The 17930-nt window shown below is 34.9% G+C and overlaps 2 protein-coding genes and 1 pseudogene across 4 annotated transcripts in view; 1 reads left to right on the top strand and 2 right to left on the bottom strand.

The window, feature by feature from the left end:
- The window catches only part of LOC124105780 (cytochrome P450 20A1), a 58030-nt gene extending 51333 nt beyond the window's left edge, over nucleotides 1-6697 (bottom strand). The window contains exon 1 of the mRNA XM_046463123.2: nucleotides 6307-6697. Within this exon, the coding sequence (XP_046319079.1) occupies nucleotides 6307-6378 (72 nt within the window). The 5' untranslated portion in view covers nucleotides 6379-6697. The remainder of the gene's footprint in view (nucleotides 1-6306) is intronic.
- Nucleotides 2258-3118, top strand: LOC124105781 (polycomb group RING finger protein 5-like; annotated as a pseudogene).
- Nucleotides 6698-10342: 3645 nt separating the features above from the next.
- Nbeal1 (neurobeachin like 1) overlaps nucleotides 10343-17930 on the bottom strand; it is a 188116-nt gene continuing 180528 nt past the window's right edge. For all 3 annotated transcript variants that reach the window (XM_046462953.2, XM_046462954.2, XM_046462957.2), the window contains one exon: nucleotides 10343-17787. In XM_046462953.2, the coding sequence (XP_046318909.1) occupies nucleotides 17686-17787 (102 nt within the window). In that variant the 3' untranslated portion in view covers nucleotides 10343-17685. The remainder of the gene's footprint in view (nucleotides 17788-17930) is intronic.

Here is a 17930-nt window from a genome sequence, read left to right as displayed (position 1 = left end):
TGAAAATTTATACTCCAATAAAATAGAAAATCTTGAAGATATCGACAAATGTCTAGAGGCATATGACTTACCCAAACTCAATCAGGAGGACATACACAATTTGAACAGATTAATTTCAAGCAATGAAATAGAAGACACCATCAACTAAGAAAAACCCAGGACTAGATGGATTCTCAGCTGAGTTCTACAAGACCTTCAAAGAAAAATTAACACTAATACTTCTAAAATTATGCCATAAAATAGAAATGGAGGGAACTATGCCAAACTCATTCTATGAGGCTACTTTCACCCTGATACTAAAAACAAAGACATATCAAGGAAGGAAAAATGCACACTATTATCCCGGATGAACACAGATGCAAAAATTCTCAATAAAATTCTGGCAAATCACATACAAAAACATATTAAAAAGATAGTGCACCATGATCAAGTGGGGTTCATCCCAGGGAGGCAAGGTTGGTTCAAAGTATGAAAATCAATAAACGTAATTCATCACATCAACAGACTTAAAGACAAGGGTTATATGATCATCTCAATAGATGCAGAGAAAGCATTTGACAAAAAATAGCAGTCTTCATGTTCAAAACACTAGAAAAACTAAGAATGATAGGAATATACCCCAACCAACATCAATCTAAATGGAGAAAAATTGAAAGCATTCCCTCTAAAAACTGGAACAAGGCCAGAATGCCCTCTTTTTCCATTTCTAGTCACTGAAACTCTAGCCAGAGCAATAAAACAGATAACAGAAATTAAAGGGATATGAATAGGAAAAGAAGAACTCAAACCATCACTATTTGCCATCAACATGATTCTATATTTACAGGACCCAAAAAATTCCACTAGAAAACTTCTAGAACTCATAAATGAATTCACCAAGTAGCAGGATATATAATTAACACCCATAAATCAAATGTGTTCCTATACATCAGTGATGAATCCACTGAAAGAGAAATTAGGAAAACAATATCCTCAAAAAAATAAAATAAAATATTTGAGAATCAGTCTAACAAAAGAGGTGAAAGACCTCTACAAAGAAAATTACATAACACTAAAGAAAGACATTAAAGAAGACTTTAGAAGATGGAAAGATCTCCCATGTTCTTAGATAGCCAGAAATAACATTTCAAAACGGCCATACTACTAAAAGTGTTATACAGATTTAATGCAATTCCTATTAAAATCCCAATGACATTCTTCATAGGAATAAAAAAAGCAATCATGAAATTCATTTGGAAAAATAAGAGACCTGCAATTGCCAAAGCAATCCTTGACAAGAGTGAAGTAGGAGGCATCACAATACCAGACTTTAAATTATACTACAGAGCCACAGTAACAAAAATGCCATGGTATTGGCACCAAAACAGATACGTAGACCAATGTTAAGAATAGAAGACACAGAGACAAACGCACATAAATACAGTTATCTCATACCAAACACTGGAGAAAAGTTTAAACCTCTTCAACAAAAGGTGCTGGAAATCCACGTGTAGCAAAATGAAATTAAACCCCTCCCACCCTGCACAAAACTCAAAGTGGATCAAAGACTTAGGCACTAGAACAGTGACCCCAATCTCCACCATGTCGGCCTAGGAACTGACTTCCTTAACAAGACTCCTAAAGCACAAGAAGTAAAATCAAGAATCAATAAATGGGATGGAATCAAACTAAAAAGCTTCTTCACAGCAAAAGAAATAATAAAGTGAAGAGAGAGCCTACAGTATAGGATAAGATCTTTACCACATGCACCTCTGATACAACATTAATCTCCAGGATATATAAAAAACTCAAAAAACTTAACACTGAAAAAAAAAAAAAAACAAATAACCCAATCAATAAGTGGGCTAAGGAACTGAACAGACTTCAGAGGATAAGAAATACAATCAACAAATAAATGAAAAAATATTCAACATCTCTAGCAATTAGAGAAATGCAAATCAAAACTACACTGAGGGCCTGCAGGGGTAGGGCTGTCAGGCCCTGGAACCAGCTAGGCCCCAGTGGGTGCTGTTTCTCTTTCACTTTTTTTCTTCCTGAGGCCATCATACTGGTGCTGGCCATCGAGGAGCCACGGTGGTGGATACGGAAAAGCAGAGCTCTGGAAAGGAGTGATTATCAGAGATCTCATGATAAATCTGGTTATTAGTTCTCATGCCTCACGACATCCTATTGGGAACACCATACCAGCTCCTGGAAACAGATGTGCATCCACTTAGTACCTCTGTTTGTTTAAGCTACTAAAGCCAGCTAACTACAAATGGCTACCCAAAGGAAACATTTGGTGAAAGATTTTAATCCTTATGTTACCTGCTATATCTATAAAGAGTATCTGATCAAGCCAACTACAGTGACAGAACGCCTCCATACCTTTTGTAAGATTTGTATTGTCCAGCCCTTTGAAGACAGCAATGATTGTCCAAGATGTGGCAACCAAGTTCACGAGCAAATCAATTAGAAATGTTGAGATTGGATAATACATTGGAGGAAATTATATTTAATCTAGTACCTGGGCTATGAGAACAAGAATTTAAGCGTGAATTGGCATTTTGGAAGAAAAATAAGCCTCAAAATAATGGGCAAGGGAATGGGGATATAACTCAGTTAGTAGACTTCTTGCCTCTCATGCTCAAGGCCCTAGGTTCAATCCCCAGCACCACCAAAAACAAAAGGGGGGGGGGCAAGATGATGCTTTAAAAGTCAACAAATTTAAAGCAAAGAAGGTGATGAAAATCAAGATGATAAAGACTATCATAGAAGTGACCCACAAATTGCTGTCTGGATTGTTTATGAAATAATGGACAATCAGGACACAATGTAGTAAAGGCTCTAATGAAGAAATTCATTCAATGTTCTACATGTGTAACTGTGGGAACTACTAAAAAGTCTAAGTTTAAAACTAAAACTTCCAAGTTCTTATGAGTTGCATATGCAGTGCAATGGTGACATTATGGAGAAGGATCATACTATGGAATTCATCTATATGATAAGATGGTGACTAAGAGGAGAAAACTTTCTGTGTCTGAACTGCTCAGCATCACAAGTCTGCTCTCAGGATGGCCCTCAGTATCAGTCATACCCTACGGTATTGCAGTATCAACCAAGAATTGATTTTGGTTAGACCAAGGAGCCTAGATTTCACTGAAATGAATCCTGCACTATTTGTTTATGTGTTGACAGATTGCACACTGAGCGGTGTTGGACTAGAGGGACACAGATTCTCAGCATACAAATAAGGCCATTGTCTGTTTCTAACATTGTCAGTTACATTCATGTTGTTTCTATTAAGAGCAAACCAAGTATCATTCTGCTACAGAACTAGGTAATAAGGTAAATTGTGCTGTCTCACAGTATGCATGTCATAGCTGGAATCAGGTATGCAACCATGATTCATCCTTCGGAATATTTTTCTTGCCTGTTCCAAGATTGTTTAAATATGCTAGTAAAATGGCTCAACCTTTGTGGTGTTGCAGTTTTCATATATTTAACCATTTTATTCTTGTTTAAATAGGGTGCTACATAAGAACCTAATAATTATATCTTGAAATTATTTTATATAGAACTGTATTTAGAAAAGTGGTTTCTGAGCCACTGTCCTAGTCTTTGTAAGCTTTTTGTGTAAGAAACAGTTCATTTTTGAGTGTGCAAGTCCTTTTGTGAAGAATTCCAATTATCTTTAACATTGGAGAACGTCATAATTGTAGACATTCTAAGCATCTCTCTGTGTAGTCTACCAATTTGCACAAGGAAGGCATGTTATCCCTCCATATCAGAAGTATGAGTGACTTCTTGGACAACCTAAGTTAGATTCATAACCATTTACGATGTTGGCAGCTGATCATATTTACTTCTAATAAAAGTAATGTGTAAGTGAGGTTGATCTTTCATAATGCCTTGTGATAAATGGGTGCTGCTCAATGAAACTTCATTGTATAGCCCATTTGATGTATACATCATTACTTTGTTGCTGTCATTTAATGTTTTTTTTTTTTTAACTACATTGAGATTCCATCTCACTCATGTCAGAATGGCAATTATCAAGAATACAAGCAACAATAAATGCTGGTAAGGATGTGGGGAAAAAGGTGCACTCATATATTGTTTGTGGGATTGCAAATTGGTGCAACCACTATAGAAAGCAGTATGGAGATTCCTCAGAAAACTTGCAATGGAACCTCCATTTGACTCAGTCATCCCACTCCTTGGTTTATACCCAAAGGACTTAAAATCAGCATACTACAGTAATGCAGTCACATCAATGTTTATAGCAGCTCGATTCACAATAGCTAAACTATAGAACCAACCTAGATGTCCTTCAACAGATGAATGGATAAATAAAATGTGGTACATAAACAGAATGGAATGTTATTCAGCCTTAAAGAAGAGCCAATTTTTGGCATTTGCCTGTAAACGGATGGAACTGGAGAATATTACGCTAAGCAAAATAAGCCAATCCCAAAGAACAAAAGGCCAAACGTATTCTCTGATAAGCAGATGCTAATTCACAGTAAAGGAGGGGTGTGTGGAATTACAGATACTTTGAATTAGAAGGGAGTGAAAGGAGAGCAGTATGGGGGTAGGAATGATAAAATGAATTAGATATTATTGTGCATATATGATTATGCAACCTGTGTAACTCTACATCAAGTACAACTACAAGAATGAGAAATTATACTTCATTTATGTCAAAATGCATTCCACTGTCATGTATAACTAATTAGAATTTTTAAAAATTTTAAAAAAACCTAATCTGACTATCTATGGTGACTATATTTAACCCAAAGGCCAACCAAGCTCTGTGTGTGTATAAACATTTATTAATCTATATATATACTTGATATATATGACTACATGAGACATATACATCTGAAACATATATAAAATTGTGTTCAGTGTGTGACTTGAGTGTTACAGATATTAGAAATTAAGGTTGAAATAGAGGGGGCTAGGGTTGTGGCTCAGCAGTAGAGTGCTTACCAAGAAGGTGCAGGTCACTGGATTCTATCCTCAGCACCACATAAAAATAAAGTTATTGTGCCCAACTACAACTAAAAAACAAAATATTAATTAAAAAAAAGATTGAAATATAATAGGAGGTGGGGCTGTAGCTCAGTAGTAGAGCACTTGCCCTGCATACATGAGGCACTAGGTTCCATCCTCAGCATTACATAAAAATAAATTACTAAAATAAAGATACTGTGGGGCTGGGGTTGTAGCTCAGTGGTAGAGCGCTTGCCTAGCATTAGTGAGGCACTGGGTTGGATTCTCAGCAACATATAAATAAAAATAAAGGTCCATCAACAACTAATAAAATATTCTTTTAAATAAAGATATTGTGTCCATCTACAACTAAAAAAAAATTTTAAAGATTGAAATAAAGAATTTGTGATTGCCTGAGTCATGACTCAGCCAAGCAAACCACCAGTATTTTCAGTGAATTAAAGCTGATCAAAGTTATGTAGCGTGTGAAATTATTATTCACTACATTGTGACATTGTGGAAAGGCACAAACGTTGTAAAGTCCATGTTAATGGCATAATTCCCTCACAACAGTGTTGATTCTGTAAGCTGATCATAAATAGTCCTATTTAAAGATTATCAAAAAACCTGCAGCCACTACAAATGTTTAGTTTCTCGGATAAGATTTCCCCGAAGTTCCAGATTGTGTAGTTTCAATATTCCAGCCTCATCCATTTACCAGCTCTGAAAAGAACACCTAAGTACTTGGAGCTGTTCAGCTATTTTTCATCTTCTATCATGAAACTACGACGTTGCTTTCTAGAATATGTTTTAAGGATGCTTCCTCGTCCGTCAACCCTCCAGTTTTGAGAACCTCCCTCTAAGGTGAACAAAAGCAGTGGAGAAAGTAGCTAGGGAGACGTGAGGCCAGACTCGCAGCGCAGCCCGCAGCACGGCGCTCCTGCCTCTGCGGTCCTGCAAGACCCCGGCCCCAGCTCTCTGGAATACAGCAATCGCCTGACAGATGGGAGAAACGACGGCACAAAATGCTGCGAGAATCCTCGCGAATCGAGAAACGTTTCCTCCCCAATATACTAGATGAGGGGTTAGCAGAGTTACTCCCGGAAGGGCTGCGGGGCAGGCAGTCCCGCGTGGACCCGCCGCGCAGGGTCCCTTCTCAGCAGCTCCGAGCGCGAAGCGCTGCGGCAGGGGCGGGGCGTCACGTGACTAGGGTGCGGTCTCGGGCGCAGGCCCTCCCCGCGGGCCCGCCCCGAGCAGGTCAACGTGGATGCGGGCGACAGAGGCTGGAGCAGCTGTCAGGAACCCCCCGAGGATCAAGGCGGCGGTTACCGGGTAGAGGTAGAGCACTGCTCCGACCAGCGCCAGCAGGAAGGTCACAGCGAAGATCGCGAAGTCCAGCATGGTTCTCCGTCCAGGAGCCACGTCCCGGATCCTTGGCTGTGGCCGCAGCGCCCCAGCCTGGCCCAACCAGAGGAATTCTGTGGGCGGAGGCTCCCGCGGGCCTCGCGACGTATGGACCGTCGGGGGCGGGACCAGGCCTGCGCCCGGCCCGCGGGGAGAGCAATGGATCGCCGAGGGGCCGGTCGAGGCCCTGCCTCTCAGGATTGGGGCGGACGCAACTGTGGACCGTGCTGTGGGAGAGCAGAGCCCAGGCTTCCAAGAAACGTTTTGAGTTAACTTTGATTGGCCCCAACCAATACTTTTTCCGGTGGACTTAAAAGAAGAAAACAAAAAGCAACTACAGAAAAAACACTAAACCAACGGTTTTTTAAAAGTGTGGGGCCAGCCGCTGCCATCGCCACCTTGAGAAATGCAGATTTTTTCGATTCCCGCACCACACCTATTGAGTTCCGCTTTACAGCAACTTGAAGAATGATGCTATCTATATTGGGGGCTAAGCATTGATCTTTGTTGCCAGACATTTGGCAGTGGCAATAGCTAGATCAGCTTTGGTGAAAATTCATGCTATTGTGACAAGTGCAGCCTCCATTTTTTATATTGTGGCCATTCCTTTCTTGTGTTCATTTTGAAGAGGCCCATGAAGGGGGTGCCTGACATGAACTGGATTGCTCACTTTGTCCACTTGATTGATTAGTGCCTCTTTCAGGGTGGATGTTCTGTGGTGGGTGTTAATATGTGTGATTTTCATACTTTTCTTGTTTCACATACCCATGTACATACCCTCTATCCCAGAGATTCCTGTCCCCAGTCTTTTTTAAATAACATTTTTTATATTGTATTTCACTTATTTTTATGTGGTGCTAAGGATCGAATCCAGCGCCTTACACGTGCTAGGAAAGCACTCTGCCACTGAGCTATAACCCCTGCACCCTGTCCCCAGTCTTCTTAACATCTTTTTTTTTTCCATTTATGCCTCTGACCAGCTCCCTGAGCATTCATCACTGTATGATTCTGTACGATTTTGTATATAGTCTAGCCCAAAGTGAATGCATGGTTTATCACTAAAGACTGTCCAATTGAGATGGTTCTCCTGTGCTACCATCTTTCAATACCACCCATAAGTAAGGTTTCAGTTCGGTTGCTACTCATTTTTGGCTTTACTGAACATTCCATTTGTACAATGAGTTTTGGCTTTTTTCCTCCTCATCTACCTGACCATACAGAATCTCCTATAACATCTCAGCATGTACTGGTGCGACAATGGTCTATTTATGGAATCCGGGCTACTCTTGCCTATGTCCTCTGGTCTTTAAGATTTGGGGATCTTGGGCTGGGGATGGAGCTCAGTTGGTAGAGCATTTACCTAGCAACTGGGGGGAAAATTGGTAGTCTGACAATTAGTCTTCACAGCTAATGAAGGCAAGGGTTGAGAAAGTTTCTTGGGAATAAGATATTAACTGCATTTTATGTCGACATATTTTCAAGGATGTTTAGAAAGCAGATAACCTTGGAAGGTGGAGATACTCTAAGATACTCTTAGAAGGCAAATTTGCTTACTCATTAGTAAAGATAAAGTCTCCTTCTAGAGCAGAGGATGAGAGGTTTGATTGTAGCTCATTATAAAAAAATTCAACTTTTCTAAGCTCAGATTCTTTAGCTGTGACATGACTATAAAATGCATTTTTATGCTTTAATCTAGAAGTATATAGTTGTGGGTTTTATGCTTAGAACTAGTTTAAAGTTAATTTTTAAGATGAAGATGAGAGATCATTGTATTACATATGGATAACCAGTTCTAGCACCCTGTGTTGCAGAGAATGTACTTCCCTCATTGAATTGTTTTAGCATACTTGAAAACAATTCATCAAATATTTATGGGTGCAGATGAAGCCTATTTTTTCTGTTCATTTACATATCTGCTGAGAGCCACAGCCTAGTCTGTATGGCCCCTGGCATTTTGCCAACAGTATTGATTGACAGGCGAGGAATTACTATCCGCCTCTGCCGCAACTTTTGAGTTCTAGCACTATTTTGGAGTTCTCATGGGGATTTCTGGGGATCCCCCGAGAGTTCCCATTGGTTGGGGAAGTGCAGGAGGAGGGATTTCTGGGAGAGATATTTCCGGCTGGGGGTTCCTGGACAAGCCTCGTGGCGTTCCGGAGGATTCCCCGGGAGCTGTGTGAAGTGTTTTCCTGCAGTTTAAAAATAAAGTTTGTTCCTGCTTGAGTGGCTCGTGATTTTGTGCCCAGCCAGACTGCGGCAACAAGGTCTCACTAAGTTGCTTAGCGCCTTGCTTTTGCTGAGGCTGGCTTTGAACTCTCAGTCCTCCTGTCTTAGCCTCCCAAGCCACTGGGATTACAGGCCCGCGCCATCACAACTGGCTGTTTTTAATTATTTTTGATCTGCAATTGGTTATTGAATCCATGGATGCAGAACCCTTTGGCACAGATGGTGGCTTGTATGAATATATGATACAATTGATCATATAAAAATGACTTTTTGAGTCTTTGTAGACTATCTCAAAATTTTGTACCCAAATAATTAAAGTTCCAGATGATCTGCATATTCCCTATCACATGCAAAATTTGATGAAATTTTTAGGCCACCAATGTTCATTTCAACCTCTTCGAAGATGTGCCAAAGTTATGCAACCAAGTCCTTATTTTCCCATTTGTAAATGATTTTGTGATGTACCTGGAGGGCATTCTGACAAAATGCTTACATTGGATTTTGGAACAATAGATCTAGGCTGGATAGTTAAATTAATCATCATTATATCATAAACATTTGAATGATTTGGTACACTGATTTTTTTTACACAATACTTTTATTTATTTATTTTTATGTGGTGCCAAAGATCGAACCCAGGGCCTCGCACGTGCTAGGCGAGTGCTTTTACAGCTGAGCCACAATCCCAGCCCATAAAACGGTCCATCTTTTAAAAAATTTCTGTCTTACTAAAACATGAATAATGATAATTCATAAATTTTCTGTAGCCTTTCCCTAACTTTTTCAGTGATGACAAAGTTATAAGTAAGCCACCTTTGAATGAATACACATTTTAGAAAATATGTCAAATACTAATCAGGTAAAGAGTTTTACAAGAATTGAATAGACTTAAAATCATTCTACATCCAGCAGTGAATAGTTTAAAAAAATCTGGATAAAAGAAGTTTTAAAAGATGTTTAATTTCATATTTTCAAAAATTGAATGATGTGAGAGTACATGACAAGAAAATATAGGTTCCAGTATTATTGTGTGAAACAAACACATTTATTTAATGCCTAATATTATGCTACAGACTTGTTCTACAAAAGCAAGGAAGTTTTAAGTAAGCCTATAACCTGGCTTTGATTGTCCAGTGCAGTGACTCAGAAATCTCCAGATGAATTAATGCAGAAATTTTTAATTCTAGTGACATGTCTTTAATAAATATTAGTACTGTAAGTGGTAGTAGTCAAGGATAAAATTCATTTCTATTGTCTTATTATTTTGGATCTAGAGATAAAAAAGTATAGGCAAGAACGTGAAACAGTTTGAATTCTGTCTTATGGTAGATTAGGTTCTATTAATCTTAACAAAAACAGGATTAGGTCAATATTTAGATTGTCAAAAGTTTCTGGAAAATGGCTGGGAGTGGGGTGTAAATCAATGGTAGAGTGTTTGCTTGAGGCCCTGGGTATCATCCCCAGCACTGGGAAAAAAAAGAGAAGTTGATGGAGAAAAGATTTTAATTGTGAAAGGAAATAAGGTTAAAAAAAAAAACCCTAATGTATTATTTGATTAACTACATGTAGAGAGTTACAATATATGATCATTTGATAAGGGCAAAAAATGCAAAATATTTTTGAGGTGGTTTTGGAATTAAAGGCTATTGTGTATGTATGACAAAATCTGATTAATTAAAATAATATTTATTTTGTGCACATAGGACTACCAAAGAACTTCTACTCATACAAGAAATAAACAATGGCCTCTTTATTTTCTGCTTAACAAAGAATTTTGCCAAAGCCAAGTTCTAAACAGACTATAGATAAATCAACTGTTGAAGGTAACAGTTTTTATTTGATTCAAACTGATTTTCATATACAAAGCTAATTTATTATGTACAAAATAAATGTACATTTTTTAAAAGTGTTAGAATACAAATTTCCAAGGGACTAAAAAAGTGCAAAATCTTCAATTATTATCTTTGATCACACTATACAGAAACAAATCAAACATTAACTCATGTACACACATAGAATCTTTGAAACACATCACTTAATGGAACAAAACATACATCTTAATATTCTTAATTTTAGAAGGACAAGGAGGGAAAGAATGTATTGCACCAAACTAACAGCAAGTTTGTTATACTAATCAAAATTATTTACATATCTTTAAGTCTAAAACTTCCTCAAAAACTTTTTTTTTTTTTTTGGCATACAAATACCCAGTTAGTCACAGTTTGCACAGTCAATAATTAGATATAAATAAGGCTTAATGTTCTCTGTTTCATGGTCAATTCCAGTAGAATAAATGAGAAGGAACACTTTAAAATAAATACGCAACTTTGTGAATTTCTTAAATATTTAAGTAGCAGCACAATTTCTAAGTACTTTTTTTTTTTTTTAGCAAGTTGTTCTGAATTTTCAGCTAACTCCTCTAAATATACATGCATTCAAGACTGTCATCGTCTATTAATAAACAGTGAAATGCTCTTACTTATTTGGGTCCCAGAAGCACTGACAAAAGAGACTAATCAAATATGCTTGAAATTTTTCTGCCTTAATGGATTCTCATACCAATGAATCTGACAGAAAACGGCTGACCAGATATCTCTGATTACTTTTTGCTAAATTTTTGCTTGAAGTGTATAAAAGCAAATAGTTGGGGAAGGAAAGCCTATCTTTTAAGGGTTTCTAAATAAAACATTCACATGGATTTCTAACAAGCTTTCTTAAATAAAGTTAACTATAAAATAAGTAGTAGTCATAAATAAGATTTGGTGATGATGTTTATGAATTAGTCTTTGAAATTAGTAAAAAGAGAATAGGAAAACATGTTCTAAAATGTAAAAGACCTTTATCAGTAAAATCTACTGTAACATACCATAATTTTGGAAGGGGTATAGAAACTAATATAATTAAGCCACTAAAAATTTAAGAACAGCAATCTAATTTCCGAAGGAAGAAATCAAGTTATTTTCTTTAATCCCTACGTAAGAAATATTTGTCAGTTAAATCTGACACTGGTATCTCCCTGCCAGAACCACTTATTTACTAATATAAATCCAGCATTCTGAAGAACAAAATAATTATGTCTATTACAGATAAGGGCTTTTTTTTTCTCTTCAAAATACAAGAGTAGCACTTATCAATTTGTAGGTCTAGTTCACTAAATGGTATAATATATTGTTTAGATAGTGTGGGAAAATGTTACCAACAGAAAACACTCAAAATAGCATTTTAAAGTCCAATAGTACACTACCAGAGAACCATTAATTTTAATATATCTTAAGTTGAAATATATTATCAAAATCAAAATTTAAAAACAACAATTAGGAATAAGAGTTGTTTTAAAAAATAGTTAACTGTTTTAATCAGTAAAATTTTCAATCTCTTCTAAATCCTAAACTTTCTTAGACTCACATCATAATAAGCATTACAAGCAGCTAATCACTTTGTATACTCAAAAATAGTTATAAATAAATGTAAATAATGAAACAGCCATCATTTAAGTGGAGACATATATACCTTCATTAATAGTCAACTTTGAAATATAAATAGATTTTTTTTTTCTTTTTGAGATAGGGTCTCACTATGTTGCCCAGGCTGATCTTTAACTCCTGGGCTCAAGTGGTCTTCTCATCTTAGCCTCTCAAGGAGTTGAGACTATAGGTGTCTGCCACAGTACCCAGCTGAATAATTTTTCAAATGATAAAACTGTGTTATTATTATTATGGTTATATTTACAAAATGTTTCTAAGGAAACATGAAAACTGTACCATGGAAAATGTTGAATTAATGACTTTCTACTTGTTCTTTTCCATCTGAATTGTCAAGTTTGTAAGATGACAAGCATTAAAAGAAAGAGAAATGACACTGTATTTATGTGTTTTCACTTGTCACTAAAACATTAGCTTCATAGGTCTGGATCCTGCAATACGTTTAGAAACCACACACATGTGACAAAAGTTAGTGAGATAATAATCTGAGAAGATGTGAGGAATTACTACCATATATCAGAAAAATATTTTAATAAAACGATCACTTTTACATAAAATTCTTATACTAAATAAAATCACATCATATCACCCTTTTATTTTAGGATGGTCTTACATTTTCTAACAAAGAAAATTTAATTGTTTTCCAGATATATTAAATGTTAATGATCTGTTGCCCACTAATGAAAAATTAAAGATCATGTCCATATAGAAGCTGTATGTAAGAAGTCATCAGAAGTACTTAAAGAATTTATACATTACTTTTTAATTAGGAAGATTCTATTGATTATAAGCTTAAAAGCTACAAGAGATCTAATTCTATGTTTTAATTTTAGCATTTGTAGCTACTCAGGCTTTTTATTAATTCTCTTATTAAAATGTTATCTAATTCAAGTGTGTAAAATACTGATTTTATTAGGAATTCATATTAGCTATGAGCAAACACTTTCTTTTTAAATTTTTTTTAATTATACATGGACACAATATCTTTGTTTTGTTTATTTATTTTTATATGGTGTTGAGGATTGAACCCAGTATCTCATATGTGCGAGGCAAGTGCTTTGCCACTGAGCCACAACCCAAGCACAGTCACACGTTTTTGAAGGCAAATATTAGTTAAAAATTTCAAATATTTGGGGTTGGGGCGATAGCTCAGCGGTAGAGTGCTTGCCTAGCACATGTGAGGCCCCAGGTTCGATCCTCAGCACCACATACAAATGAATAAATAGAATAAAGGTATTAAAAAAAATTCCTTCCTTAAAAATTTTCAAATATGAAAGGTCTGCAAAGAGTTCATAATATAAGAATAATGCAACTAAAACAGAAATTTGGTTGTTTCTGTACATGAAGAACAAAGACAATAAAGCAATTCAAAGCAAATTTTAGACAAAATGTCTCTCAGGATAATGATTAAGCCTGTTTTTAAATAAATCTGTCAATATTGTATCTAGTTTATAAAAGTAAATGGACATAATTTCTACAATGGACGACACTTGAAAACATATAATACTTCTGAGACATAATTTTTTATGCCAAGAATATCAAGTAAAAAGATTCAGAAAGTCCAAAGCAGTGCCTGGACTTCATATATTTAAAAAAAATATTCCAGGGATAAATATGATCTGTAATCTCAATTAAGAACTACCGGCCTAGAATATACTACATTTAAATTAAAGAGGTAAGGCTGTTGTCCATATTTTGAATATTGAAGTGGAGACTGATAACAATATATTGTTGTCTTAATTTCATCAGGAAAAGCACTGCCACAACTCTGATATATGAAAAAACCAACACCCTTACACATGCATGTGCATGAACACACATATTATATATTCAATCTTATATTTACATTTAAAATTGTCCAAGCACTTGCATCTTTTCATTGGAAAGACAGTTAAGACAATCCTGCTTATTCTATAATATAAATATATAAAAGGAGCTAACCTTCTTAAATTCAACTAAAGATATCTTTAGTGATTTCTTTAGAAATAAGAATATAAAATATACTTAAATGCAAAGGCCATATCTCTATCATTAAATAAAAATCTAGTATTTAAGTAAATGCTGTTTGCCTACTTCTAGTCAAGCAAAACATAAAGTCTTAGGTTAAGAGTCAACCTTCAAATCTAAATTCTAATTATGAGGACATATTTCTTTCAGAAGCTTAATACATGTTCAATATCAGTTTTTTGAAGGATAATTTTGATGTGTCCTAAATTAAGGAAAGAAAGGAAACCTCATTGATACTTCCTGATGATGACAAAAAGAATACTTGGCATTTTTTTTTCCTACAAAAGGAAACACTGTAACATAAAGGAAGTGAGTAGAAATTTATTCAGAGCTGGCCTGAGCCTCACAGGCTAAAATGATTCAACCAACTGATCAAACGTCATTTTTACATGTTTTCCTGATTTTCATGTCCTGATCTATTTTTCCTTTTCTAATTTTATTGAAGTAATGACAGAATATTGATTGAGAAGAGTTATAAAAATTCTTATAAAGCTTATTTTTTAAGTGCACTTAGTAATACTTGACCTCACTTTCCAAAAGGAAAACATCAGTATAAATCGCTCCCCATCACCAGGATGTTGAGATTCTTATTTTCATCATCACCAGTGTCAAGAAACAAAAGTAGATGAAAAGTTCTACAAAGATAACAGACTTGGTAACAGCCAAGTTGAGATATTAATCAACAAAAATGCCCACCTATTATTCCATTCTAAATATAGAGGTAATTTCTGCCATTATACAATACAAAAATAATTTCTACAGATAACATCTAAATACACTATTCTCAAAAGTGTATCTTACCAGTGATTTTATCTAGTGATATTTAATTTGCTGAGGCATACTGTTTAAGTGAGGAACATATTACTCAGCTAAGTTCTACTAAATTTGCTTATTTTAATAAATAAAACTTAATTTTCACTCTTCTATACTTTTGCTAATATTCTCAAAATTCCACAATTCTCCCACTGATTAGGGAGGCTGAGGAAGTGGGATTGCAAGTTCAAAGCCAGCCTCAGCAACTTAGCAAGACCCTGTTTCAAAATAAAAAATAAACAGGGCTGGGGGCTCAGTGGGTAAGAGCCCTTGGGTTCAGTACCCAGTACAAAAGGAAAAAAAAATCCACAATTTTGGTTTTTACTTTTTGAAAACAGCAATGTGAAGAATAATTCTACTATTCTAACCATATAGCATTAGTTTGGATAAGATATTATAGTGTGAAGAAAGTTTCTTATTTGCATTATAAAATGAATACTGCTTGTCCAGCTCCTCCATCTCAAATGCAGCACAGTAAAACATCACCAATTTAATAATTTTTCTCTAATTATCTAAGTTTTTTATAACTTTTGGTATCTAAAATAATTTCAAATCCAATATTATAAAGTGATCTCAAAAAAGAAAAGGTATCTTATATCAAAATCTGATTAAATAAACAAAAGAAAAATGTACAAAGCTTTGACTTAGAAAATATCCCCTTAAAATAAATATTTTTCAACAACAACAAAAAAATCAATCATCTGAAATCTCCTAAAGAAATTAAGATTAAATTAAGAATGAGATGGTCCTGTTGGCAACATGAGTGAAGTACTAGACTGGGAATCAGTTAAACAAAGAGAAGCAATAAATCTCACTTATAAATCATAACTCTATATTGACTTATCAATAAAGACTTTTTTTCCAACACGAATTCCTGAAGTTCTCAAAAGAGGACTTCACATTTATGTGTCCTATTTTCGCATCAGGTGATTTCAGTGTTATTTACCTAAAGTGCAGCTATTTTTTCCTGAATAAAATAAAGGATTTTAATTTGTTAGAAAGAAAATTATCCTATAATTTTTATTAGTCCTAACTCATAACCCATAAAACTATTCAGAAGTTTCCCTAAACAATCCTTTATTTCTTTTTTTAAATATTTTTTTATAGTTGGACACAATACTTTTATTTTACTTATTTATTTTTATGTGGTGCTGAGGATTGAACCCAGGGCCTCACACGTGCTAGGTAAGCACTCTACTGCTGAGCCACAACTCCAGCCCCCGCAATCCTTTATTTCTTAAAAATGTTTTACTCATAGGATTGTAAAGAAAAGAGTATGAGATACCATGGTCAACATGAAAGAGAAAACCAAAAGAAAATTTCTCCAAGATTCAATAGAGAAGACGATCAAAGGGAAGGAAATCTATGATTTGTGGAATAAAAAATATTATTTTAAGAAGGTAATTACTGTAAAAAAAAGTTCTGTTTCTTTTTTTGTTTATCCCCTTTAAGAAAGCCTTGCTGTCATTCTTTCCTGAAAATGCATTCAACATACAAAATTTCTGCACAATGTTACGGATTCATGAATTCCTCCAAACCCAAGGAACATCAGATTAATAAAACTGATACACATAAAAGCTCTCTGACCTAACTCAAAAGATGATTTTATAAAAGAATTAGATTTAACAATCTTTTGGAACTCCAAATTAAATCAACCAGACCTTTGGTTCAAAATCTTGAATGATAAAGAAGAGTGTAACATTTAACTAACTACAACAAAATTAACTGTAATCCTAAAAGTCATATATAAATGAAACAAATGTGTTTCTAAAAAAATTATTGTCTGAATGGCTACTTTTAGGTCATTATGTATCTTTTCCATTCATTCATCAATCACACAGATATTCAGGTAAAAAAGTAACACATTTGGGTATTATTGCTAACTCTTCTAATTATCAGAGCAAAACACACTATTTGCTTAGCCAAGAAAAAGCCAAAACATTTTAAATTTTGCAGATATAAACTGTGCTGCAAATGCCACTTAAAGGGTCCACTATAAAAATCACAATCAGCATTTCTGCTTAAACATACTATTAATGAAATACATCTGTAAAACATTATCTCTAGTTTCTTCTTTCCTACTCAACTTTTATTACTTAAGAATAATAATACAATTCAATAAATTATCATTACTAATGTGTTAAATAGAAGCAGAAGGGGCCAATTTACCAGTTACAATATTCATATTTTAATCTTACAATGCAAACCTGGAACTTTTGCTGAGTTTTGAAAATCCAACTGTACAACAGATGGTTTTAATATTATTCCCTCCAATTGGGAGTTTCATGAAAATTGATATTTTTTATGTGGTGGTGAGTGAATAGGAAAATGATTATCTAAAGAATATGTGAAAGCCATATCTCTCAACTGTCCCATTATCTTTACTTTTTTATAGAAATACCTTAAATTTTGCTATTGAGAATAATAAGTGAATTGAACCTAATTTCATTTTAGAAGTTAGCTTTTTTAAAATGGATCCTATGATCTTTAGGAACAGGCCAGTAAATTGAATCAAATTTATTTTCTCAAATACATCTTAATATATACCAAGAATTGCTTAATAAGACTTGATTCATTAATATTAACCAGAAATTTTAAAAAGGATAAGAATACAACCTACATCTTTATATACTCCATACCAAATCGTGGCATTCCCTAAAATTATTTTCAGGGACAAACAGACCTTAAAACCTTTCAGAAAGTTGAGAGATGTGGTTAAAGTGACAAAGCAATCAATCAAGTTTCAGTTATTTATCACAGAAGATGGAAATAATAATCACTTGGAATCTTGAGTATTATATTCAGTTTCTCCAGCTGAAATCTGGCTGAGTCGCTTGCTAGATCCCCACAATTTTCGAGAAAGCTGACCTGAGCGCATCTGTTTAAAGTAATTCAGAAAAATGAAGAATAGATGCTAAGAAAATAAAAGGATATATGAAATTAATATATAAGACACTGATTTTTTAGAATGAAGGATAAATAAGATTTTGTTAGCATAATCAGCATGATTAATAATAAAGT

The sequence above is a fragment of the Marmota monax genome, unplaced genomic scaffold (assembly GCF_021218885.2).
Source record: "Marmota monax isolate L192 unplaced genomic scaffold, Marmota_monax_Labrador192_F-V1.1 WCK01_AAM20220418_F8-fsc00095, whole genome shotgun sequence".
Taxonomy (NCBI): Eukaryota; Metazoa; Chordata; class Mammalia; order Rodentia; family Sciuridae; genus Marmota; species Marmota monax.
The sequence above is the reverse complement of the archived record's forward strand: the minus strand, read 5'-3'. Positions and strand labels throughout refer to the sequence as shown.